General features: G+C 50.5%; 2 protein-coding genes across 3 annotated transcripts; one reads left to right on the top strand and one right to left on the bottom strand.

The window, feature by feature from the left end:
• The first annotated feature begins 6432 nt into the window (after positions 1-6432).
• On the top strand, positions 6433-7475 carry LOC131510477 (olfactory receptor 7C2). Its single transcript, XM_058727668.1, has one exon. It carries the CDS (start codon positions 6486-6488, stop codon positions 7440-7442), a length of 957 nt encoding a protein of 318 aa, XP_058583651.1. The 5' UTR covers positions 6433-6485; the 3' UTR covers positions 7443-7475.
• Positions 7476-9389: 1914 nt separating this feature from the next.
• On the bottom strand, positions 9390-25137 carry SLC1A6 (solute carrier family 1 member 6). 2 transcript variants are annotated; one of them, XM_058727665.1, is made up of 10 exons: positions 24960-25137; positions 19118-19377; positions 18782-18919; positions 17439-17643; positions 16638-16680; positions 15790-16133; positions 13074-13307; positions 11674-11868; positions 10773-10907; positions 9390-9938 (listed from the first exon to the last, which is right to left on the bottom strand). In XM_058727665.1, the coding sequence occupies exons 2-10, from the start codon at positions 19320-19322 to the stop codon at positions 9743-9745; spliced, it is 1695 nt and encodes a 564-aa protein (XP_058583648.1). In that variant the 5' UTR covers positions 19323-19377; positions 24960-25137; the 3' UTR covers positions 9390-9742. The 2 variants fall into 2 exon arrangements, with proteins under 2 accessions (XP_058583648.1, XP_058583649.1); XM_058727666.1 differs by lacking the exons at positions 9390-9938; positions 10773-10907 and adding an exon at positions 10932-11016 and having other exon boundaries at positions 24960-25130.
• Between the last annotated feature and the right edge of the window lie 901 nt (positions 25138-26038).

Below are 26038 nucleotides of genomic sequence, written 5' to 3'. Positions count from 1 at the left end.
GATGTTGAGGAAATGTTCATGAAAGAAGACAGTGAAGGTCAGGCCAGTGGAGAAAAGAACACCACAACTTAGGGGCTCCTGGGTGGCTCAGTCGGTTAGCATCCAACTTCCGCTCAGGTCTTGATCTCGCGGTTCATGGGTTCGAGCCCCACATCGGGTTTGGTGCTGACAGCTCAGAGCCTGGAATGGGCTTCGGATTCTGTGTCTCCCTCTCTCTCTCTGCCCCTCCCTCACTTGTGTTCTCTCTCTCTCTCTCTCTCTCTCAAAAATAAACATTAAAAAATAAAAAATAAAATAAAATAAAAAGAACACCACAACTTAGAGGCCATGGGATGTCATACACATAGCTGACATCCAAGATCCTCCCAAGAGGACAAGCCTAGAAGAAAAGTTCTTTTCCACTTTGACTCCCTCACCCATGGGAAACAAGTTGCCCAGAGAATAGAGTAATAATAGAACAATTAACTTAATGAGAATTGTCAGAATTCAACCTCTGAGGACCTAGAAGTAGTAAATATGCCCTTTCCTCCCCTCACTACAGCTCAGCTGTCCCAGGAAGGAGAGAGTTCAGCCGTGCCCTTTCAGAGAACAGGTACCTGGCACCCCTCCTGTCCTTTCTTGGAGCTCAGTTGAATATCCGTCACCCAGGGAAGACAGGACACACAGAACTAGAGGTGCCCTAATGCTATCAGAGTATCTGCTGTGGGAAACAGGCCTGGAGACGGGCGAAGCTCTTGGAGGCTGGATTTGGGGTGAGAGTCCACTTACTTAAAACATTCTACACAATTCCATTCCTGTGTCTCTCGATTTCTCTTCCCCTCGGGTTTTTGGGAGCCATGATAAGTGTCTCTGTTCTCTTCTACCAAAGACACTCTCGCATTCTTTCACCTGGAAAATCTTCCTCATGTATTCATTCAAACAACAAATATACCCTGGGATTCCACACCCTTAACACTTAAGAGTCCATTCATACATCTTCTGATATATCAAGTCACTTGATGTTCCGGGTCTCAGTTTCCGTATTTGGAAAGTTAGGATAATTGCAGTATCCACTTCAGGAGATTAATATGAGGTCCTTAAGAGATCCTCAAGAAATTTTAGCTAATTTAATGAATGCATTGCTCTCATTTATTATGTATTTGCAAGTTTCCAGTCCCTATTCCTGGCCATTTATATTTGTGTTAACATGTGAAATGCTTGTGATCTATTTTCTTTTTTTTTTTTTTAATTTTTTTTTCAACGTTTTTTATTTATTTTTGGGACAGAGAGAGACAGAGCATGAACGGAGGAGGGGCAGAGAGAGAGGGAGACACAGAATCGGAAACAGGCTCCAGGCTCCGAGCCATCAGCCCAGAGCCTGACACGGGGCTCGAACTCACGGACCGCGAGATCGTGACCTGGCTGAAGTCGGACGCTTAACCGACTGCGCCACCCAGGCGCCCCAGCTTGTGATCTATTTTCTAACAGATGTCACTGTACATATGAACACTGCTGGGGGGGGTTTTCTCGCGCGCCCACTTTCTTTTTTTTCTTTTTTTTTTTTTTTTGCTAATTTTTATTTTTGAATAATGTTACAATCACAGAAAAGCTACAAAAATAGTTCAGCGTTCCCATGGTAATGAAAACGTTTTAGAACAAGATAGAAGCAATGATTGCAAAACATGCCAATGTACTTTCGTGCCACCGAATGTCACTTTAAAATGGCTACTGGTCCTTGCATATTTGTTTTGTATCCACTGCATTACGAAAATCATACTCAGTTAAAAGGTCGGCTGTCAATTCACCCCCTGCTGCCAATCCATGATCTTCCAATGATGAAGAGTTGTGTTTTCCATACTTAGTTTCTCTCACTTCTGTCTTTTTCTCCTAGAATTGCATTGGTTGTAATTTTCCACGTGTTGATAAGCAACATTCCAAATAGTAGACTCGCTTTTCTTTAATACTTAAAGGGGGAATTCTTTTATGGTTCCTGCCACGGGATCCTCCCCAGGACATTTTTGGAGGTGAGCTTTGTTCATTTAATTCCCTTCTTCATTTTGGTCTGTTATCCTTCTGAATCGACTTCTAACACATATTTTCCCAGAAATAAATTCAGTTCTTCGAGATTTCCCAACTTTTACCATGGAGTTATAAATATTATCTTGCAAAGATGCGTGTATCCTTAAACCTGTGTCCGTTTTGCTCATTCCTAATTGTAGGCAGTTCTGTTCTCTTTCTTTCTTTTTATCCCTTTGATTAGACTTCTAATTTTGTCTGTATGTTTGCTTTGGGCAAAGAATTGATCCTGCGATTTCTTTCTCAGTTGTAGAATTTTTCTTCTAATTCCCTAACTCTGATTTTACCTTACTTTTCTGCTTGACTAATAGGCTTTTTGTTTTATTTTACATTTTAGTCTCAACACGTTCAAATCTTAAAGTGTTTTATTTCTTGAAGATAGACCACATGTGTGTTCATTTGCAGGTTTTGAAAGATGTAATAGAAGAAAAGGAACCCAAAAATCAGGATTCAGGGGCGCCTGGGTGGCTCAGTGAGTTAAGCATCTGACTTTGGCTCAGGTCATGATCTCATACTTCATGAGTTCAAGCCTCACATCCGGCTCTCTGCTATCAGCCCTCAACCTGCTTCAGATTCTCAGTCTCCCTCTCTCTCTGCCCCTCCTCCACTCATTTTCTCTTTCTCTCAGAATAAATAAATAAACTTTTAAAAAATGTTCAAATTAAAATCAGGATTCATATTACCACTCAAGGATGATCTTCTTGTAGCTCATTTTTTTCCTTGGGTTTGTGCCAATATTCTCAAACATTTATTGCCTTTTTTATATTTTCTTGTATGAATCCTTAATATCCCGTAATTTTTCCCAGTTAATACATTAATATTTCTTTGACTTATAGTTAGACTTTGTAAGTTAAATACGTTACATTTTATCAATCAAATCTATTATTTTTAATATTCTAATTTTCTGTACAGCACATTTTATCATTAAGAGCTTTTTCAATTAATGGTACAATTATTGATATTTTCTTCTTATTTTTCTTCTCTTTCTTGGATTATTTCCAGACTTTTTATTCAGAGAGAACTTCTATTTTCAAAGATTACATATTTTCACTATTAATTTATGTTATCTATATTTTTTATTTATTTTCTTTTCATAGCTTGTATGGTCTCTTGCTCCACACTTAACATTAAACATTGAAATCGCAGGTGACTCTTGATCTCAGGGTCATGAGTTCAAGCCCCGCGTTGGGTGTAGAGCTTACTTTGCTTTCTTTATTCCAAGTTTTTATTTAAATTCTAGTTATCATTTGCTAAAATTGGTTGCGTGTGTAGAATTTAGTGATTAGCCACTTGCATATAACACACGGTGGGTGTACAACATGCTTAAAAAAAAGTAAATATTAGAATCACAAAATTGTATGCCTGAAACTAATATCACACTGTATGTTAACTGCCTGGAATTTAAACAAAAACTTTTTTTTTTTTATGTTTATTTATTTTTGAGACAGAGAGAGACAGAGCATGAACGGGGGAAGGGTCAGAGAGAGAGGGAGACACAGAATCCGAAACAGGCTCCAGGCTCTGAGCGGTCAGCACAGAGCCCGATGCGGGGCTCGAACTCACAGACTGTGAGATCATGACCTGAGCCAAAGTCGGCCGCTTAACCGACTGAGCCACCCAGGCGCCCCTAAACAAAAACTTTTTTAAAAAGAAATTTATCAGGCAATGTGGAGATCGGATTTAACATTATTTTTTCTAAATTGTTAATCACTAAACACTTACTATGCTTTCAAAGACCCTCTAAGGTATCTAGGAATTAAGATGCTAGTTAAGTTGATAAAAATATGTTTGTGTAACCTAAATTATAATGAACATCTTATTAAATTACAAAACTCCAAGATTATTCTTGGACAGAATTCCTTTTTTTTTTTTTTTAATGTTTATTTCTTTTTGAGAGAGACAGAGCATGAGTGGGGGGAGGGGCAGAGAAAAAGGAAGCAGGCTCCAGGCTCTGAGCTGTCAGCACAGAGCCCCAGGCGGGTTGTGAGATCACGACCTGAGCCTAATGCTTAAGCCCTTAACTGACTGAGCCACCCCGGCGCCCCTCTCAGAAAGAATTCTTTGAAAGATATGAAGAACTCTTACCATAAATTTGAGCAGGGTTGTGGAATTTCATACCAATGCAATAGGATCCAAAGATAAATGGGTGTTGTAAGTTAGTATTATTTAGAGAAAGTATGTAAATATTATAGAAAAACTTAAAATTTTTAATAAAATCCAGGGGCGCCTGGGTGGCTCAGTCGGTTAACCGTCCAACTTTGGCTCAGGTCATGATCTCATCGTTCGTGGGTTCAAGCCCCGCGTCAGGCTCTGTGCTGACAGCTCAGAGCCTGGAAGCTGCTTCGGATTCTGTGTCTCCCTCTCTCTCTCTTTGTCCCTCCCCTGCTCATGCTCTCTCTCTCTCTCTCTCTCTCTTAAATAAACATTTTTAAAAATTTTTAATAGGGGCGCCTGGGTGGCTCAGTTGGTTGAGTGTCCGATTTCCGCTCAGGTCATGATCTCACAGTTCTTGAGTTCAAGCCCCACATCAGGCTGTGTGCTCACAGCCCAGAGCCTGGAGCCTGCTTTGGATTCTGTGTCTCCCTCTCTCTCTGTCCCTCCCCAGCTTGTGTACTCTCTCTCTCAAAAATAAATAAACATTAGGGTCACCTGGGTGGCTCGGTCAGTTAAGCGTTCGACTTCGGCTCAGGTCATGATCTCACGGTTCGTGGGTTCAAGCCCCACATTGGGCTCTGTATTACAGCTCAGAGCCTAAAGCCTGCTTCGGATTCTGTGTCTCCCTCTCTCTCATGCTTTGCCTCTCTCTCTCTTTCTTTCTCTCTCAAAAATAAACATTAAAATTTATAAATAAATAAATAAACATTAGAAAATGTTTTAAATAAAATATGTTAAGAGGATAAATTATGAGTATTCTTGTATGAGTATATTCTGTAACCAACTATACTTTGATAAAGCTAAAAAGAAAGGACAAACTTAGGTGAAGAAAAAGCCAATATTGAGAAAGCCTAGGGCACTGTAGTCGATTGATGACTAGATAAAAAAGATGTGGGGTATACATACAATGGCATATTACTCGACCCTAAAAAAAAGAACGTGATCTTGCCATTTGCAACAGTGTGGAGGGATCTAGAGGGTATCATGCTAAGTGAGATAAGTCAGTCAGAGAGAGACAGATACCATATGATCTCACTCCTGTGTGGAATTTAAGAAAGAAAACAGGGGTGCCTGGGTGGCTCAGTCGGTTAAGCGTCCGACTTTCAGCTCAGGTCACGATCTCGCGGTCTGTGAGTTCGAGCCCCGCGTCGGGCTCTGGGCTGATGGCTCGGAGCCTGGAGCCTGCTTCCAATTCTGTGTCTCCCTCTCTCTCTGCCCCTCCCCCGTTCATGCTCTGTCTCTCTCTCTGTCTCAAAAATAAATAAACGTTAAAAAAAGTTTTAAATGAAAAAAAAGAAAAGAAAAGAAAGAAAACAATCAGGCGGGGCGGAAAGAGCACAGCACACTAAGGAGCAGACTCTTAACTAAAGACAACACACTGATGGTTCTAGAAGGGAAGTGGGGGTGGAGGGGGGTGGGGTGTAACAGGTAATGGGAATTAAAGAACACACTTGTGATGAGCACTGAGTGGTGCACAGATCGTCGAATCACTATATTGTACACCTGAAACTAATGTAACATTGTACTTTCATTAGACCGGAATTTTAAAAAAATAACGTAAAATTTTGAAATCAATAAATAAATAAGAAACTCTAGAGCAGTATATGTATAAATGCAATTTTGGTGGGATTTCTATTTAGGCATTGATAATATAAATGAAACATAAATGACTATTAACAACAATAATATTGGTTATTATTTTTTTATGAGAAGGCACACCCATGGTCCACAGGATCTAAGGTATAGAAATCGCGGAAAGGCAGCACAGTGAAAGAACCTCTCAGAGGTTGGATGATCTGCCTGGGGTTAGGGAATTGCCTGTTCCCACAAGCACCGAGCACAAAGTGAAAAGCAGCCCCCGTGGATGGCTGTTTAGGGATGCAGGAGAGCACTAGAGCAGTGCTCCCCAAACTTGGGTGTGCATCAGATCCCCAGGAGGATTTGTCAAGGCCCAGAGTGCTGGCCTCACACCCAGAGCATCTGACTCAGTAGGTCAGGTGGGCCTGAAAATGGGCACTTCTAACAGGTTCCCTCGTGATGTTGATGGTGCTGTACACGGGCCACAACTGGAGAACCACTGATCTTAGGGACAATTTTCCCAGGTAGCGATGGTAACCACAATTTGTCAGCAAAGAAAGCCAATCGTTAGCCAAAACAAACGACTTCATGATTCCCCTGGGTTTGGATTAAGGATATTTCGGTCATTCGGGGGAATGATTATTTGGAGTGAATCGTGTCTTGCTTTTTGTCTCTTTCTGGACAAGGCCCGTAGCCCCATGGAAAGAGGAAACCAAACAGGAGCTGGACACTTTCTCCTCCTGGGATTCACAGAGAAGCCTTTCTTCTTTGGGCTATTTCTGTCCATGTACCTGGTCACGTTCACTGGGAACCTGCTCCTCCTCCTGGCCGTCAGCTCTGACTCCCGCCTCCACACCCCCATGTACTTCTTCCTGGTCAACCTGTCCTTTGTAGACATCTGCTTCACCTCCACCACCGTCCCGAAGATGCTCTGGAACATCCAGACGCAGAGAAAACTTATCACCTGTGCCGGCTGCCTCAGCCAGATATTTTTTTTCATCGTGTTTGGATGCCTGGACAACTTACTCCTGACCGCGATGGCCTATGACCGCTTTGTGGCCATCTGTCACCCCCTGCACTACATGGTCATCATGAACCCCCAGCTCTGTAGGCTGCTGGCCGTGGGGTCCTGGTGCATCAGTGTCGTGGGCTCCCTGCTCGAGACTTTGACCATTTTGAGGCTGTCCTTCTGCACAAACATGGAAATCCCACACTTTTTTTGTGATCTTCCTGAAGTCCTGAAGCTTGCCTGTTCTGACACCTTCGTCAATACCATGGTGGTGTATTTTGTAACTATTGTCCTAGGTGTTTTTCCTCTCTCTGGGATCCTCTTTTCTTATTCTCAGATTTTCTCCTCCATCCTGAAAATTTCATCAGCCAGGGGCAAGTACAAAGCCTTTTCCACGTGTGGGTCTCACCTCTCGGTGGTCTCCTTGTTCTATGGCACGGGCCTTGGGGTCTACCTCAGTTCTGCAACGACTTCATCCTCTAGGACAAGTCTGGTGGCCTCGGTGATGTACACGATTGTCACCCCCATGCTGAATCCCTTCATCTACAGTCTGAGGAACAGGGACATGAAGGTGGCCCTGGGGAGACTCCTCAGCAGGGCAGTGCCTCTCAGTGTTGGGGAACCATTACAGGATTCTCATGAGTAACTGGGCACACAATCCTGAGGACCAGAAATCTTAGTTTCCTTTGTGCATTATTTTTTAAATATTTTAAATGTTTGTTTTTGAGAGAGAGACAGAGTGCATAGGGGAGGAGCAGAGAGAGAGGGGACAGAGGATCCCAAGCAGGCTCTGTGCTGACCGCAGAGACTGCCATCTTGGGCCTCGAACCCACAAACTGTGAGATCATGACCTGAGCCAAAGTAGGATGCTTAACCGACTGAGCCACCCAGGCACCCCCTCTGTGCAATATTTTTATTTTTCCTAACTTTATGTTTTAGAGCAAAACCTTATTTTTCCAAATGTTATGTCTTAGAGCAAAACCTTCCGTGTTCCTTTCCTGCCCTCTTATTTTTCTTCAGGTTGTGCCTTGGATTTTTCATTTTGTAACCAGTCGCTTTAACTTTATATGAATAGAACCTATTTTCTCAGTTAGCTTCAGTAATGGTCTGGATTTCTTAACAGCTGAATCGAATCCCATGTGTTTAATATCTACCTTCAAAGTGATGGGATGTGTGCCTATTTTGGAAACATTTAGAGAGAGGTTTTCTGGGGTTACATGAATGGAATCAAGTCAAAGACATGCCTCCAAAACTAGGAGCAAATAAACATCTGTTGTTTAACCACCCAGTCTGCGGCCCTTTGTCACGGGAGACCTAGCAAACTGCCCCACCCCACTCCCACGAGGAGCTTTCTGCAGACACCGACCATTGACCACACCTTAGAGGCAGAAATTCCGGTTTGAGACTGGGATCCCCTGCCAAGCTCCCCAGGGTCAACTGTGGAGTAGGATGCTTTATAAGCTTCTTGCCTTTGCCTGGACTTTTTCCAGTTTCTGACACAAACGTTGCCATGGCGACTGCAAATAGACTAAAGAAATCTGGATCCCTACTTCCCAGTTTTCTCAAGTACATATGCCCAAGGGTTCTCTTTGGATCCTAAAGAATGGGGGAGGGAGTATCCCCGAAACACGCCTGTGCTTGAAAGGTTTCTTCCCGCTGTGAGAGAGGCAGGTGCTCAAGTGAAGTTTAATTTGATTCAGAAAAAAACCAATGTGTTTCCAGGACTAAAGGGTCAGAGAGTTGAATTATATCCATGACATCTGGAATCCTGTTACTCTCTATATACTTGTGTTTTCCAGAAGGCTTTATTAAAGTCTCATTTCATGTCCCACCTGGTTTATTAGGCTGCAGGAAAATAATGTTAAATGACCAACATCCACCCTTGTGCACTAAGGAGACACAGTGCTTCCTGAGGCCAGCGTCGGGGGGGGGGGGGGGGTGTCTGAGACAACTGGTTTCAGGAGTCAGCAGTTTGGACTACAAGACACAGTTATTCTTCCCCACGGGAAGCTGCTTCCTCTATTCCCAGCCATGGGTGCATGAAGTAAAGAGTTGACTCGGAAGGCTTAGGGGAGCTGAAAGCCTGCACGTTCCAGAGAAAGGACTTGCCCTTGACTGGCTCCCAGGAAGTAACTCTGAGCCCTTGGAATATCCTGCCTCATAAAAGCACCTTGGTATATCTAGGACCTTGATCCACACCACGTGGTCCGTGTTGACCGTGTAACTTATGGCGAATGCCTGTTTTTGTTCACCTACTATATTCGTTTGACTTCTGTGGGGACCAAAGAATGCCTACACAACAGATCCGCGATAACAGTCCTGGACACCAAGGCTCAGGTGAACTTCCTTGGCTGACACTACTCCATACGTGCTGTCACACATCATTGCGGAGACGACTGAGTGAGTCCATGGGGTTCCACTAAGAGGGCGCCATGGGAAGCCCACGTCTGGTGACTTCTGGACCCTGCCCCAGGCAACTTTGGTCTTGGCAGATTTTTAATCTGTCATCTTTCACTGCAGTCAACTATAAACGTGAGCATCAAAGCTTCTCTGAGTTCCACGAGTCTTTCTAGCAAATCATTGAACCTTCAGGTCTCGGGGACCCCCGACACGGAGGTCACACACATTGTTTTATTATGATAAATGGCGGTTATCCCTTACTTCCTTCAATTCCACCACTCCTTGAGAAAATAAAGGGCATGAGCTGACCCCTCCACTTGTCGGACCCGAAGCTCACTGCCCTCCACGAGTTCTCTGCATGCGCCCAGAGAGAAATGGAGGCCTTGGACACCCTTTGGTTCCTGCTCCTTTATCTTAGTTTCCACCAAACAAGCTGGACAGAACACGTGTGTTCAGCGCACAGTCATTCGGGCAGTGGGTCTTCCCTAGGACCCCCCCCTCCCCAGCCCCGTTCCCTCCTCTATGGGCAGCAGGGCTGGGGTCCCCTCACATGGCACTCTCGTTGCCTCCCCGGCCCCTGGACGCCCCCTTCTCTTGTGCCATGAGCGACTTGTAGGGCTTCCCCAGGCTGGGGAGGGTGAGCTCGGCTTCTTGCAGCTCCAGCTCCCGCTGAGACAAATGTTCAATGACGGCTGCTCCAATAGAGTCCCCCAGAACATTGGTCATTGTGCGAAGCCGGTCACTGGGGAGGGGAGGGGAGGGGAGGGGAGAGAGAAGCCACGGTTACTCGAAGTTTCAAGAGTTCATGAAGAGTGGGTGTAGCAGGGTCGGGGGGGGGGTCCCTGGTGCTGGGAGTTGGGGCTCACGTCCCCTCCACGACCACATAACCTCAGGCAGGTCCCTCCCCTTCAGTGTCCTCAGTTTCCCCTCCTACCAAACACAGGTTGGCTCAATGCTGATGTGCTCACGTTTGATCTCAGCAATGCAATTCTCTCTTTTTAAGGACATAAACATCTGATGGAGAAAATGAGAGGCTGTGGGCTGAACGGCATACAGGAGGAGGACGGGAACCACCATGAGTAAATCAGCTCACCAAAGTGAACTACGTGTAACCAGGGAAAGATGCCAAAGCTTCCCCGGCAAGATTGGAAGCTGTCTAAATGGGACTCGGGTCCAGCACAGAGCTCCCAAATGGGGACGAAAGTCCAGAGTTTTTTGGGTTTTTTTTTAATGTAAACCTCCCGTGTTTCAAAGTTGAGAATTAAAAACAAACACACAAAAAACACTGGCAAGCCAGCTCTGTCCCACAGATCGCCTTCTTGTGACTTCTACAAGGCTGAGAGCTAAAGCCCCCATTGCTCCTCTCCTCCCTGTCCTACTTCCCCAAGGTTAACTCTGGAATTTGGGAACCGTGGGCCACGGCCCAGAGTGTGCTCCACGGCTTCCCTTCTGCTCTCAAATTCTAGAACTCTGTGTCCTCGCTGGACTGAGGGCCCACGGGTTGGGGGTCTCAGAGGGAACGCGGGTGGGGAGTGAGGGCTGAGGAGCAAGAGCACCAGGGTCTGAAGGGACTCACAGGAACCAGTCCACCGCTATGATCAGCGTGATGTCTTCAGTGGGCAGGCCCACCGATGTGAGCACAATGACCATGGTGACCAGACCCGCCTGGGGGATGCCAGCAGCCCCAACGCTGGCTGCTGTCGCCGTGATACTGCACATGGGAAGAGAACACAGCGGGGGCAGGAGGAGGGAAGGGGAAGATGAGGCGGACAGTGAGAAAGGACACCATGGAAGGGGAGAGGACATCTTAAATTAAGTTCCTGAAAACAAAAAGCAGCCTTCAATAAATGTACTCTTTCAACTCATACTTACGGAGCGTATGCTCCAAGCTAGAGGCCTAGTAGAAATTCCCATGGAAGAAAACCCCTGCCCAAACAGAGCTCACATTCTAGGGGGGGGGAGGCAGGCAACGAGCAAGATGAGTACTTAACATATATACTAAGGCAGATGGAGCTATGGAGGAACGGGTCAGTCTCCGAGGGTCCAGACCATGCGATTTTAAACCGAACATTCAGGGGACACTTCCCCGAAAGTGTGACCCCGAAGCAAAGACCGAAAGGAGGTGATGATGTTTGCTGTTGTATTTATGATGACCACGTTGGAACCTCTGGGTGACGAGGCCCAGGAATCCATCGTAAGAGCCTCGTGTCATTAGGTTGCACCAGGCCATACTTTGGGAAATCCTGGGCAAAGGGATTTGCCCACAACAGCATGGGAAAGGAAATGGGGACTCAAACATCACGCCAGCTCCTGACAAGCTCAGTTGGCCTGGGTGACTGGGCTCATCCCACATCCCCCCGCTCCGACATTCAAAGCCTCCCCTGACCTCAAGCTGAGCCTCCCCCCCCCCACCCCTTGCCAAGCTAACGACTTCTGAGGTCTCACCTGCTGGCACAGCCCACCCAAGACCCCCTCACCTGATAGTTGTGATCTGGCCCAGGTTGAGCTCATAGTTGTTGACTTGGGCAATGAAGATGGCGGCCAGGGCCTCGTACAGGGCGGTCCCGTCCATGTTGACGGTGGCCCCCACAGGCAGCACAAACCTGGTGATGCGTCGGTCCACACCTAGGCCCTCCTCCAGGCAGCGGAAGGTGATGGGCAACGTTGCAGAGCTAGGGGAGAGAGCCCAGGAGACTGAGAACGGGGGGGTGGGGGGGGGGTGGCAGGGTGGGGGCTGGGGCCGCAACGAGTCAAAAGAGAGATTCTGCTGAGAACACTAAGGGCCCAGGTGGGAGCCAGAGCGAGGAGAGGCTGGCAGGCGTATAACATTTCAGAGACTGACAACTGCACAGGGAAGAGGGATTCCTCACGTCGCCAGAAGCGCACAGCAATGGCAGTCCCCTAGGGTGAAGGTCTCTGGACCCGCTTAAAGCCCATAGCTTAAGGCTGGTTACTAGGCACGTGTTTGTGTCACTAGTGCACTTTCCACTCCCAGGAAGGAGGGGATGGACGGTCCGCTGGCCTCCCACCCACACCCTCAAGGTTGAGAGAGAAGTATTACAGGGACCCCTAGTCCCCCACTCCTGTGGTTCACGGGGCACCCCAGCTACACTAACCCTCCTTGCCTCTCTCCCACTGCCCCTCAGGGGAGGAAGGGGGGCCTAACTGATGGGGGAGTGTAGCGGAAGGAGTGGCCGTCTCATTTGGGAGTCCGTCTGTCCACAAAACACGTGCTCTGCCTGGTCAACCTGATGCCACACAGTGAGAAGCCTGGACCCACAGAGAAGGCCTTTGGGGATCCAGCCCTGTGATGACCAGGTTGAGTTTAATTCTGGGCTGTGATGGCACCCATCCTCTTGGCCACAGACCAAATCTCCAGGCAGCAGTGCGAGCAATAAAAATGGCAGCATTCTTCCAGCTGGTTGGCCCTTGTGACACTTCTCAAACTATTTTGAATTTAGATGATGGGGAAAAGGGAAGTTCTTTACTAACCCCCTAAAACCACGAGAAAAGGACAAGGAGGCCAAGAGAGCTCCCAGCCACCACCCCGAGGGGAAATGAAACTCTCTGAGCCAGAAAAATGACCGAGAACATGGAACCCGTGGGAAGCTTAGGCTTAACCTCAAGACTGGCAGCTAGTTCTCCTCCGTACACAACAGAGAAATAGACAAGGAGGAAAAGAGGTCAGGAGAGCCAGTGCGGGGACAGAGATCAGCACTGAGGTGTTGGTCGACCTGGAGACCTTCCGGAGCCGCTGACATTACCGCACAGCACAGACGAGGCTCAGCAGGGGGTGAAGGAGGGCAGGACTCCTAGGAGAGCAGGTGGACAACAGCGAACCTCGGAAAAGCACCAGGGGTGGGGGATTAGGCCGTACCTGGAAGACGTGCCCATGGCAGTGATGAGGGCCTGCAGCACGCCCCCAATGAAGGGGAAGGGGTTCCGGTGGGTGATGAGGAAGTAGATGAGGGGCAGGACACCACCAGCATGGAGGAACAAGCCCACGATGACGGTCAGGGTGTACATGCCCAGCTGACCCCCCAGGACGGCCATGTCTTCCATCTCGAGGATCTTCCCAGCAATCAGGAACAGGATGCCCACGGGTGCGTACCTAGGGCAAGCCAGAGGCCTGTCAGAGCTCCCTCATGACTCCCCCTAAGGCTCGGAGCTGGCATTCCCAAGGCTTTGCCCATATAAGCCCCTGAGGCCAGGCAGTGCCCATGGTCCAGCACCCTACTCCACCCCAACCTTCCCCACACACTCACAAACAGGCACAGTCCACTTCCTCTTCCCACTCACCCAGAACTCATGCCCACTACAGTGGGGAAAGGCTCCTACAACTCCACGCGATACAATCTTATGAGGTCTCTCTTACCTCCATTCCCATTCAAGTCCCTCCCCAAAGAATCACCGCCCTTGGGACTCTCTCCCTAGACGTGGCCCAGACGGTCCCTATCGCTGGCCTTTGAACGCCCCTTATTCACCGCCTCCAACTCTTTTTGCGCTAAGTGGGTAACCTCTAGGCCCCTACTGCCTTTTCTGTAAGTGCATACTCCCACTCACTCACCAGCCCTGAGCTATTGCACCTGAATTTCCCATGGACATCTCAAACCACGTGTCTTGTCAAATCATCTACTTATTCAACCTCTCTCCTGAGCACCCGCTCTGCTCCGGTCACAAGGTCCCTGCCCCTGTGGCACCCACATCCTGATGGGGAAACGGGCGGTACACATAGAAACGCCTAATTTAAAACTTCGGAGGGCGACCGCCGCAAAACAGAGCCCGAGTGGGGCTGTGGAAACATGTGTGGTCAAGGAGGGGCTTCTCTAGAGATGCTGACATTCACGAAGAGGCCCGAGTTGTGAGAAGGGACACATCCACCCGCGCGGATGCATTGCAGGCACAGTGCAAAGACCCTGAGACTAGCATGAGCTGGAAGAAGTAAAGGAGTAGAGAGCAGACCGGTGCGGCTAGAGCAGCGAGTGAAAGAGAGGAGACAGAAGTGAGTTCATCGGGGGCTCACCTGTCCCCCCCAGCTGGGCTCAGCTAGGCTCAGGGTGACAGCCGATGTGAAGGTGCAGAGTTGTCTCCCAGCCTAGACCTACCTCTGTGTCTGCTCATGAACGCCCTTCCCAACCTCCCCATCTTTGTCCTTCCTCCTAATCCCCCAACAAAGTTCCTCACCTTCAGGTCAACTGCACAGGGCTTCTTTCCTTCTACCCTCAGCCACCCAGTACATTGGGATATTTGACCCAAACCTGCCAATGACACCACTTTCGATTTATGGTTTCCAAAACTCAGTCTCGTTGGTCTTATTTATCCTTGACAAGCTCACCGTCCACTGCTTTTCCAAGCTTTCACCTTGGCCTCTAGCCCCCTACACAGCTTTCTAGTTATTGGGGATGATGTACAAAATCTTCTCCAGTCTGGGACCAGACAGTCTCGTCCACATCTTTTTTTTTTTTTTTTAAGTTTATTTATTTTTGAGAGAGACAGAGAGAACGGGGGAGGGGCAGAAAGAGGGAGAAAAAAATGCCAAGCAGGCTCCCCGCTGTCAGCACAGAGCCCGACTCGGGACTTGAACCCACGAACTGTGAGATCACAACCTGAGTTGAAACCAAGAGTTGGACACTCAACCGGCTGAGCCACCCAGGCGCCCTGGTCTTGTTAGCATCTTTCATGGCCACTCCCAACTCACCTTGTGCTCCCACCTCCCTGAACTCCCTGCCATTCTCCAGACAATTCAGGTCCTTGCAGGCTTTGCGTGTTCTCTCGTCTCCGCTTGAAGGGCCTCTTCCCCCTCCCTGTCCTGTTGGATTCCCACTTACCTTTCAAGACCCAACTAAGAAGTGACCTTTTCTATGACTCCCTCCTCAGCTTCCCAAGCAGAGTCCACTATCTATCTGTCCACTGGCTGCTCACTTCTCCACGTTCTCAACACCTTTTAAATGTCCCTTTACTCTAGAACCTTCCGCCTTGAATCACATTTATCTAGTATGTGGCTGTCTCCTCCAAGACTTCATGACTGAATTCAACGGATCTCCGTATTCCAGAGTTCAAGACCGAGTTAGCCTGGGAAAACGTCTGCTGAATGAGTGGAGGAATTGGTGAAGGAACAGACACACGTAAAGAATGAATGAATGCGTGCATGTATCGATTAAAGAATAATTAGCAAGGGGCTAAATGAGTTAGAAAAGGAGCAAATGAGACACAAACAAAGGGGTGAGTGAATGAATGAGGGTGTTAAGTGAAAAGGTGAATGAATGCAGGGAATATGTGAGCCAGTCAATGGGAGGATAACAAATGCAGAGATGAATGAGCAGGCCAAAGAATGAGCCCGAATGAATCAATGGTGCAGTGAGTCAATAAATGAACAAATCAATCAATGGTTTCATTAGTGTGAAGATGAGTCCATGAGTGAATTTATAAGTGAACACATGAATGAGTCGATTCACCAATACGTATATAAATGATCTGGGCCAAAAGGCCCCAATGGCCCCTTGAGCATCTGCCCCACCACCGGACTTCCCAGCCCCAGCTCCACCTTTCCCGCGGGCCGTCACCTGCCCACACTGTCACAGCCCAGCACTCACCAGATAATGATGCCCACCATCCTCATAATAGCCTCATTGAGGCTGTCGAAGAAATCCCGCAGGACTCGGCCCTTGTGTTTCATGCCACCGATGACCAGCCCAAAGGCCACAGAGAAGACCACGAGGCCCAGGGCATTGATGCCATTGGCTGAGCCAGGAACAGGCACAGTCTCCTCGAAGCTCAGCACCTCCTGTAGGGTGCCCAAGGCCCATGTGACATTTTCCAGGAGGCTGGTTCCGTTGTCCATCGAGGATGGGGGAGGCATGGCGGTGCCCGGCTCAGATCCATTCTCTGTCCTCACTATGGTCCTAGTTACCAACCTTGTGCTGTACTGCGTCTTGAACTAAAATATGGAGAGATCGGGGCCAAAATCGATGCATCAGAACCTCCTGGAGAAATTTACCGAGAACACCAATTCCTGGTTGCCACACCCTGGAGAATCTTATTCAGTGGATCTGAGTGAGTAAACGAAGTACTTGACCAACGCGTAGAAGAACGAGTGAAGCAACACATGAATGGAGGAGTGAACGACCAACGCGTAGATTCCGCATTTTTCAAAGCTCCCTGCTCCAACAGATTAGAAGGCCTCTCTCCTCAACCATCTATGGTGAGACACATTGGTTCCTCCTCCAGAACCATCCCCAGGAAGCTCATGGCCTAAGAGCTGGTCATCCCACCAATGGGAGGTACATTCTCTCTCCCAGACTCTTCCAAAAGCCCCTGCCCATTGCTCTGTCAGGCCCTTCTTCCCATCCCTCACTCGGGGACCATTCACTCAGCAGCAAGCCCCCTACCACCACTCCCACCCTCCAAACCTCCTTGAACAAACGGTGTACTTCCTCCTGACCTGTTTGAAGCAGGCCTCCACAAGGTTGGGTGGAAACATATTTCTGCAGAAAAACATCAGAGGAAGGGAGGTAGTTAGCAGCAGCACCAACAATAATAACGGCAGCCAACATGTGAATGCTTACTCTAGGCCAGGTACTGAGCTAAGTGACCTGTATGATCTAAACCCTACAACCTCTAGAAGTGTCCCTTCTAGCACTATTGATGTCCCCATTTTATGCACAAAGAAACCAAAGAGACTCTCTTTATCTTCCATAAAGAGACTTTATGGAAGGTGCCCAAAGCCACACAGCTCCTGAGAGGTACAGATGGACCTCAAATCCAGGTCTCTCCAAGCCCTTCAGTAGGGAGGAGAAATCCCCTACCGAGCCACCTTGGGGATTTCAACTCACACACACGTACCAGTGATGCCTCAAAAAACCCAGACAACTTGTGGGTTTCCCCCAAGTCAGGGACCAGGGAAGAACCATGGTGAGCCTTGATTCTGGCTGTCAAAATCTTGCCTAAGAGAATCATTCATCCTCCGATGGAGCTTGGGAACACCAGCCACCACCTGTTCTGAGCCTGTCTCAACATGCAGCTCTAGCCTCCGGAGCCTAAGGGCCAAAAGGTCATACCCTAGAAGTCACCGACTCTCAGAGCATTTGTGCAATGCTCCAGGGCAGAAAGCAGGTACCAAGAGACCAGGTTCAACTTGGGTGTTGCATTTCCAGGCTGAATCAGCCTGTTCCCTAGTCTCTCCTTGAGCACACTTTGTTGCATCTAGGCTTAGAGTTCCCATCAAAATTAGAAAGGACGTCACCTGACCAGGTCCATGAAGGCATCAGCTGTGGGGATGGTCTCAATGCGGCCCTCGCGGTGCAGCCCCTCCTTGGAGCCCTTCCCAGGGTGGATGATGGTGACCATGAGGATGCCAATGAAGACAGCAATGACCGTGGTCACCATGTAGTATACAGCTGCCCGCATCCCCATCCGGCCTGTTGCCTTGTTATCCAGGGACGCCATACCTAGAGGACAGGGGGTACCGCCCTGAGCAGCCCCGTCCACACCCCACCACCCACTCGCCCATCCAAATGCCCTTTACCAGACTAATGCACCTGTCCTTCAGCTGCTGCGTCTGTTGGCTGCTAACAGTTCGTGCTGCCCCCCTCTCTTGAGAGCTGCCCTCAGCAGAACAAAAGCTGCCTTGCCCAGAAACACCCCATGGAAGGTCTCAAGCCAAAGGCTGCCTGGAACTGGGATTCAAAGGGCCAGCCCCTTTGACTCAGGTGGGGCCAGAGTTGAGAAGAACAATCCTGTAGCATTACTCCTGTTTCACAGCTACCCGTGAGATAGGGCTGGGAGGCCAACCTTCTTCTGAACCCACAGCTCGGCTGAGATGCTTTCCCTGCCTCATCTTGCTTCCTTCACTTGCTCGTAGGTCTCTCTTGAATGCCATCCCTTGACCAATCGCTTGTGCAAAGATCCCCATCTTGGGCTCTGCTTCTGGGAAACCCAGCCCAAGAAAGCATTCTTCATGCCAACCTTCATGCCAACCAAGTCTGGAGGTTGGCAATCAACCACTTGGGTCTGGTTTTGCAAATAAAGTTTTATTGGAACACAACCATGCCCGCTTGATTACATATGAGTCCGCGGCTGCTCCCATACTACCTTAACAGAACTGGGTAGTTACGACAGAGATCATACGCACCGCCCCCCATGCTGAAAATGTTCACTCTCTGGCCCTTTCCAAAAGAATTCGCCGACTTCTGCATAGCCCATCCATATTTCTACCCCATCCCCCACTCACCACCCTGTCCCCTCCATCTCAAACACCTTTACCCGCATCCCACCCCTTGGCCATCCATGCGGTACTCTCTTCCCTGGCTGCCCCCCTGAATGATGCTAAGCCCCCGGCGGGCTGGTATTCTACCTCCATGGAAAAGTCCGGTAAAGTTACTAAGTGGCATAGGTCTCACTGGGTCTGGAACCTGAGTCTGACGAAGATCCGGGCTCTGGCCCCAGAACTCGGGGCTAGGTGCCGGCTTCGCGTTCCGGGTCCTGAGGTAGGGAGGTGATCTCATGCCTGGGATAGCTCTGGCTCCGGGTTTGAGCTGGGACTGTCGGATGGGTCTTAGAAGCCACCACTGGCCTGGGCTCTCTCACCTGTGACCAGGCTGGAGACGATGAGCGGCAGCACCAGCATCTGCAACATTCTCATGAGAAGCTCTCCGGGGAAAGAGAAGTACTTGATCTGCCGGTAGGTAAGCTGGTACGGGCGCAGGGCGAAGGCCAGGCTGACCCCTAGGACCGAAAGAGGGGCTCTGTGGAGTGGTTTGGGTCACTGAGCCCCAGCTGTGTGAATGTGTCCTTATGGGGGCGGAGGGAACGCAGTGGGCGGCGGGATGCGCTCGCGTGGGTGACAACCGGTAGGTGGAGTGAATATGCGTGCGGGCAGTTGATTTCCCCGGGGACCCCGCCCCCCCCCCCAAGCCGGCTCACCGATGACCACCGCGCTGACGGTCAGCAGGATGAAGGCGTTCCGGCGCAGGAAGCGCAGCACGTGCTCACGGGTCATGGTCTGCAGGCGCAGGCGCGTGCGCAGTGCCCTCTGCTGCAGACTTTCTAGCAGCCGCTGCAGCCAGCCCACCCGGCCCAGCCGCTGGCCACTCTCCCGCAGGAACAGGCTGTTCCCGTGGCTGCTCATCGTCTATCTGCCGGGGCCACAGGGGCCTTCCAGTGAGGGGCAGGACAGAGGGCGGCTGTAGGGAGAGGGGAAAGGGTGGAAGAAACCAGCGAGGGGCTCAGAGAGAATCCAGGCACCAGAGGAGGGCGGATGTCCACCTGCTGGGACGCGCCCATCCTGAGACACCTGAGAACACCGCCTGGGGCTCCAGGGTTACACGCCCGGGGGGGAGAAAGAGGTCAAGATCTCCTGAATCGCTCCCTCCCGGACGTGGTTGGGGAGAGGCGGGGTGGGAGATCACAAGGTAATGGAGGTTTCTGCCACTCCCTGGCTCCAGAACCCTCCTTATTTCACACCGTCAGGAGGAGGTGGGGGCTGCCCCAGCTCACAAACCAAACTAAAGAGCCTTTGCTGAGCGCCACGTGCATGCAGAGCCCTAGACAAGGCCCCTGGGGTTAGCCCCCCAAATTAATGTGGTTTCGTTCGTGTCTGGCCTGGAGGTGCGGACAAGTGGACCATCCACAATGACAAAATCATCAGGAGCCTGGCAAAAGTCAGTGCCCGACAAATGCAACTGGTCTGCATGAGTGTTCAGGTGAAGAAAGGAGCTGGAGGTGCGGTTCCTTAGGGAGGAAATGGTGACCTTGTCCCCAGTGGCTCTTCAGGACTCATCTTTGAAGGGGAATGTGATGTTCCGAGTTCTCTCCGGGGTGCCAGGCACTATTCCCAAAACCAGACTTCTGCGTCTTCTCTGTATCTGACCACTTCCCTATAACCTTATTTCCTTACTGAAATAAATATATCTCAAACGGAAGCTTTAGATCATTACTTGAAATGCAAATTATATTTTAACACACATTAAATGAAGTGCATACAAAAATAAAAACCTGTCGATCCTCTTACCAACTAAATACCTTACAAGTTTAAGGCAGCTCGGAAACATGACTCTTGTGGGCCAGAGGAACTTTTGCTTTTGTGGACTTCTTCCTCCATTAAAAAAAAAAAAATAAAGTATTAAGTTGTATTTTACAACTGATGAATACAGTGGCTGCACAACACCGAGAATGTCCGAGATGCCCCTGATGCCCCTTTAAAATGGTTGGGTTTCTGTTCTGTGAATTTCACCGAACATCATACATTAAAATATTTTCTTTTAGGGGCGCCTGGGTGGTTCAGTGGGTTAAGTGTCGGACTTCGGCTCAGGTCACGATCTCACAGTTTGTGAGTTCAAGCCCCACGTCCAGCTCTGTGCTGACAGCTCAGAGCCTGGAGCCTGCTTCCGATTCTGTGTCTCCCTGCCTCTCTGACCCTCCCCTGCTAACGGTGTCTCTTTCTGTCTCTCAACAATAAATACATGTTAAAAAAAATTTTTTTTGATATTTTCTTTTACTAAGTGCAGTTCTTGGAGCGCCTGGGTGGCTCAGTCGGTTAGGTGTCCGACTTCAGCTCAGGTCATGATCTCACAGTCCGTGGGTTCGAGCCCCAAGTCGGGCTCTGTGCTGACAGCTCAGAGCCTGGAGCCTGCTTCGGATTCTGTGTCTCCCTCTCTCTCTGCCCCTCCCCCGCTCACACTCTCTTTCTCTCTCTCCCTCTCTCTCTCAAAAATAAATAAAACATATTTTTATTTAAAAAAAAAAAGTAGGGGTGTCTGGGTGGCTCAGTCGGTTGAGCGTCCGACTTAGGCTCAGGTCATGATCTCCCGGTTTGAGTTCGAGCCCTGCGTCGGGCTATGTGCCGGCAGCTCGGAGCCTGGAACCTGTTCCGGATTCTGTGTCTTCCTCTCTCTCTGCCCCTCCTTCACTCACACTCTGTCTCTGTCTCTCTCAAAAATAAATAAACACTAAAAAAAATTTTTAATAAAAAATAAAATAAATAAATAAAAGCATAGTTCTTTCTTCTGATTTTAAAAGAAGTGAAAACATCTCTGTGGGTCCTAAAAGTATCATGAGCCCTGGGCACTGGACCTACTATTTAGGAACAACAGGCAGCCTGGCCTACAATGATCTCACAGGGAAAAAAAAAAAAAGTGGCAGGTGCCCATATCCCAGGCATCCTGGGAATTCTGCTGTCCCTTTATATTCACTCCAGGGCAAAAGGCTGACCACCAGGGGTGGATGGCATTGCTGAGGCTCCCTTGGCTGCTGGCTCCCCTTTTGGTCTGGCCAGTGGGCAGGAGAATGGTGGTGGGAGGAGCATTTATTCTCCCTACCCCACCCCCGACACGCCCCTATTTGGCAGTGGCTGTGTTCCTCTGCCTCAAGCCACAGGTCCCATCAGACAATCCTTCATACCTGTAGGCCATTCAGACATCTCTGAAAAAAGAAGTTTTAGTTCCTCTGTCCATGTTTTAGTCAGATGGTTTTTGTTGCTGTTGTTATTGTTGAGTTGCATGAGCTCTTTACAGATTTAGGATGTTAGCCTCTTATCTGACACACGGTTTACAAAAAGTGTCTCCCATTCTGCACGCTCTTTCCATTCTGTTGTTTCTTTTGCTGCGAAGAAGGTTTTTAGTTTGATGTGGTCCCTCTTGTTTATTTTGGCTTCCATTGATGCTTTTGGTGTTCTAGCCAAAACAATCATTGCCAAGACCAATGTCACAGGGCTTCTTCCCTACCTCGTCTTCTAGGTATCAGGTCTTATGTTTAAGTCTCGGGCCCATTTCAAGTTACTTTTTCTGAGGAGTATAAAACAGGGGACCAATTTCATTGTTCTGTATGTGTTTATCCAGTTTTCCCAGCACCTGTTGAAGAGACTATCCTTTTCCCCATTGGGTGTTCTTGGCTCCCTTGATGTGAAAGAGGTGCTCTTGCTAATGCCAATCCTATTACAAGACACAAATGTATCGAAGCAACATGGTACCCACCTTACCCTTAGGCAATGTTATACATCAAATATGTTTCAACCAAAAAAGAAACATAATCCTTTGTTACAGCCAAGGCGCCCGTCCTGCTACCTCCCTGCCTCCCTCCTGATCCCTCCCCTCCCCCACTCTTGCTGGTCCCTGACTGCTACTACACCACCCTTCTTGGTTTCCCTTAACTTTGCTCCGATCTTTGTAAATACTCCTTAAGTTAAACTCTTTCCAATTCTGCTTTTGGAGTGTGCGGTTTCCTGACAAATACAACAGATTGATCTGGCTCTTAGAAAAAACTCTCCAAGGGGCACCTGGGAGGCTCAGTTGATTAAGAGTCCGACTTTTCATTTCAGCTCAGGGTCATAATCTCCCGGTTCATGGGATCAAGCCCCGTGTCAGCGCTCTGTGCGTATATCGCGGAGGCTGCCTGGGATTCTCTTTCTCCCTCTCCCTCCGCCCCTCCCTGGCTCATACACACTCGCTCTCGCTCTTTAAAAAGGAGCAAGCTAAAGGAAGACAGTCAATACTGTTCCTGTGCTGAACTCTGTGCACGTTTGCTTTGCCTGGTGTTACACCTGCCACTCTCTGAGGGATCGTGGCCTCCAACCCCTCCCCTTGGCTGCCCCCCAGTCTCAGTGTCAAAATCCACCCAGGATGGGCTGGGAGGGAGGGGGGGTGGGGAGGTTGTTTGCTGCTGCTAGCTGTGCGGCTTCTTTTCCGCACAGGGTTACTGTCTTCCTTGCCCTCCCCTGACCCACCCCCACCCCCCCATATCCAAAAGATGAGACAGCTGCCTCAACTTTCCAAGCCACGCTTCCTCCGGGTCCAGGCCCGCATTCTCAATGCCAGATCCCAGTTGGGGTCCTGCTCCGAATGGGTCCACCGCTTTGAAACCCCAGTGCTGCTTCTCACCTTGCTGTGAAAAAAATCCCAGACATGGGACCACAGATTACACGGGAAACTCTTAATTCCTCTCTCACTCTCTCTCTCTCTCATATGTTCCCAGTCACCAAGCAGTACTGCGAAACTGCCCGTGGGTCCCAAGGGAGTGCTCTGCTGAGATCCAAACCAGCCACAAAAGCTCCAGGGCTCCTTTTCTCTCTTTCCTTCCTCTTCCCTACAAGAAGCAGCACAGCACAAAGCAGGGATGGACAAACCATCATCTGAGGGCCAAATCCGGCCCGCTGCTTGTATCTGTAAACAGCTTTCTTGGCACATGGCCATGCTCATTCCTGACATATTGTCTACGGCCTACTTTCATGCTACAATGGCAGAGCTGGGGTGTTGGGACAGAGATCGCGTGGGCCACAGTGCAATCTCTCGGGCCCTTTACTGACAAAATCCACCAGCCCCTGACCTAACAGAACCGCATACCTGAGCGCTTTGTCTCAAACCCCCCTCCACCTTGCTGGAACTGGTCACTTTCTGTGTGGCTTAGAGGGCTCTATTCACATGAGGCTTACAACAGCACCTGGTGAGTGTGAAACGGACGTCAACCGGGGTCAATAAAAAAGCAGAAACCCAACAGCCAGGGGACAGACAGCCTGTCCAGTCTCTCCTGGTCCTAGGCATTCTCTTGACCCTGTTTCTTAGGTTTGCCACTGGGCAAGGGGCCCTTCTAGTGTCCCCAGTCTCCACAAAGGTTCCAGCATGGGTCTCCCACCCGCTTCCCCCAACCTCCAGACTCTCAGATGTGAAGGCATGTACTGCCCCCCACCTTGGATCAGAAAGAAAGGAAGGGCCTCCCACATCCTAAAGCTGAAGCAAGCTTGGTTGGCAACCGTATGCTTCCTCTCCATTTTATCTCAACACTCTGCTAGCCAGAGCAGCGAGCGGGGGAAGGAAAGAGAAAAGTCACATACATCACATATCACACACGCATCCAAACACACAGCCTCACACGCCTTTGTGTGCAACTGACACATATACAACTGCACAGACACGCGGTCTCACACACACACACACACACACACAACTGTTCAGGCACACAAGCCCACACGACGCCTTCAGAAATGCAACTCCACTCATGCCGCGTCCGTCACACAATCCCTGCACACACAAACACATGCACACACATCCATGCACAGCGTCAGACATACGACCTCACACACGCCTTCAAGACCCCGCACAGTTCCCCTTCGTAAATGAAACTCCATACAGTGACGGCCATACAGTTCCTACGCGCGCGCGCGCGCGCACACACACACACACACACACACGCACAACTTGGGGATCCAGACACAAAACTTCAGACATTCAAATCCCTCCCCACATTTCAACACCCAGCCCACGCGCCTCTTTGGGCAGGCAAGCCCACTCACAAATTCTGGCTCCCACGCACGCACCACCACCACCGCCCCCACGCACCCTTCACACCCAGCACCCGCGCAGCGCAGCGGTGGCCCAAGTCTCAGCCACAACCCAAGTCTGCCCGGAGTTGGAGGCATACACGCCCGAGAAGAAAGGGAACGGAGCCCTGGAAATGGAGGAAGCATGAGGCACAGAGATGGACACCGGCCCGCGAGTTGAGGCCACGCGGGGGGGGGGGGGGGGGGGGGGGGGCTATAGGCACCGAGCCCTCAGGTGACTGAGGTGGTAGGAAACTCACCAAGGCGACCAGAGGAGCGGCGACGACCACGCTAAGGGGCAGGGAGCAGCCGAGACAAAGGCGGCCGAGAGGTGGCAAGGGGGACGCGGGGCGCCCCACCCGCCCGACCCCGGTGCGGGGCCGAGCCCGCCTCGGACCCCGCCAGCCCCTACCTCGGAGCCCCTGCCCCAGCGCGGCCACGGGGCCCCCCACTCACCCGCGCCCGGAGCGGCGGGGGCGGCCTGCCCGCGCCTCGGCCTGCGCGCTGCTCCCGGATGCAGGTGCCGGAGCCCGGCGAAGCGCCCGGCCCGAGCAGCGGGGACCCGCCAGGGATGGCGCAGCGCTTGGCGCGGGGACCGGACGGCGGAGGCACCGGCAGGGAGCCGGGACGCGCTGTGCGGCGGGTGGGAGCCGGGCTGGCCCTGCGCTCACGTGGGTGCGGGGGCGCGGGGCAGCCGGGGGAGGGGGCGGGATCCCCTCCGGGATGCCCCCCGCCTCCCCCGCGCCGAGCCCAGGCTCTGCCACCGCGCGCCGGAGGAAGGGGCAGGGCGCGGGTGGGGAGGGAGGTGCGGAGAGAGGGAGGGAGGCGGGGGGGGGGGGGGGGGGGATCCTGGGGTGGGCGGGGTGGGTGGCCTCTCGCGCGTCCCGCCCCCGCCCCGCGCCTCCGAGCCCCCGCCTCCCGCGCCTCCGTGGCCCTCCTGAGGCCTGAACGTCCCTGGAGGGCGCGGGGACCCGCCCGCCACCGCTGGGCCCGGTGCCCGCAGCCGCCACGTGGGCTCCGCCGCCCCGCGCGTCTCCCTTCGGGTGCACAGCCCGGCCTTGGCCTCTGGGCCGCTGTGCGCCCTTGGGCTGACCCCTCTCCCTCTCTGAGCCTAGCCTTATTTAAACAGCGGAGATGACTCCGCCGACCCCGCAGAAAATTAAAAACTGAGAAAAATCCAAGCGCGCGGGTGTGGACAGGCTTCGTGCAGCGTGAGGCCTCGCGCGAATGGGAGACCACTAATTCCTGTGCTCTTGTAATTAATATTATCCTTTGCCGTCCCTAGAATCCGTACCCGGGGAGGCCGATCCTGCGTTTCTTCTCAAATGACACGGCTCTGGTCGCTTCAAGCACCTCCCGTCTGTCCTGACAGCTAACTGCCATTTTCCAGAGCTGAGGGCGCAGCCCCGCACCTGTGATAAAAATCAGTATGTGGTGGTTGTTGTTATGGAACAATTGTTGATCCGGACGTGCTAGTGTGGGCGGTCTCTTTTGCTCATAGTTAGTCTCCGCACGATGAGGTAGATATCACTGCC

The sequence above is a fragment of the Neofelis nebulosa genome, chromosome 4 (genome assembly GCF_028018385.1).
Source record: "Neofelis nebulosa isolate mNeoNeb1 chromosome 4, mNeoNeb1.pri, whole genome shotgun sequence".
Classification (NCBI taxonomy): Eukaryota; Metazoa; Chordata; class Mammalia; order Carnivora; family Felidae; genus Neofelis; species Neofelis nebulosa.
The sequence above is the reverse complement of the archived record's forward strand: the minus strand, read 5'-3'. Positions and strand labels throughout refer to the sequence as shown.

Bases quoted from the DNA above. Each gene is read 5' to 3' on its own strand.
- LOC131510477 (XM_058727668.1), top strand. From the start codon at position 6,486: ATGGAAAGAGGAAACCAAACAGGAGCTGGACACTTTCTCCTCCTGGGA.
- SLC1A6 (XM_058727665.1), bottom strand. From the start codon at position 19,322: ATGAGCAGCCACGGGAACAGCCTGTTCCTGCGGGAGAGTGGCCAGCGG. The intron at 11,869-13,073 runs GTACGGCCTAAT...TCTCTCCCCTAG, and splicing joins GCCATGGGCACGTCTTCCAG to CTCTGCAACGTTGCCCATCA. The intron at 10,908-11,673 runs GTGAGGGGGTCT...TCCCATGTGCAG, and splicing joins GGCCAGATCACAACTATCAG to TATCACGGCGACAGCAGCCA.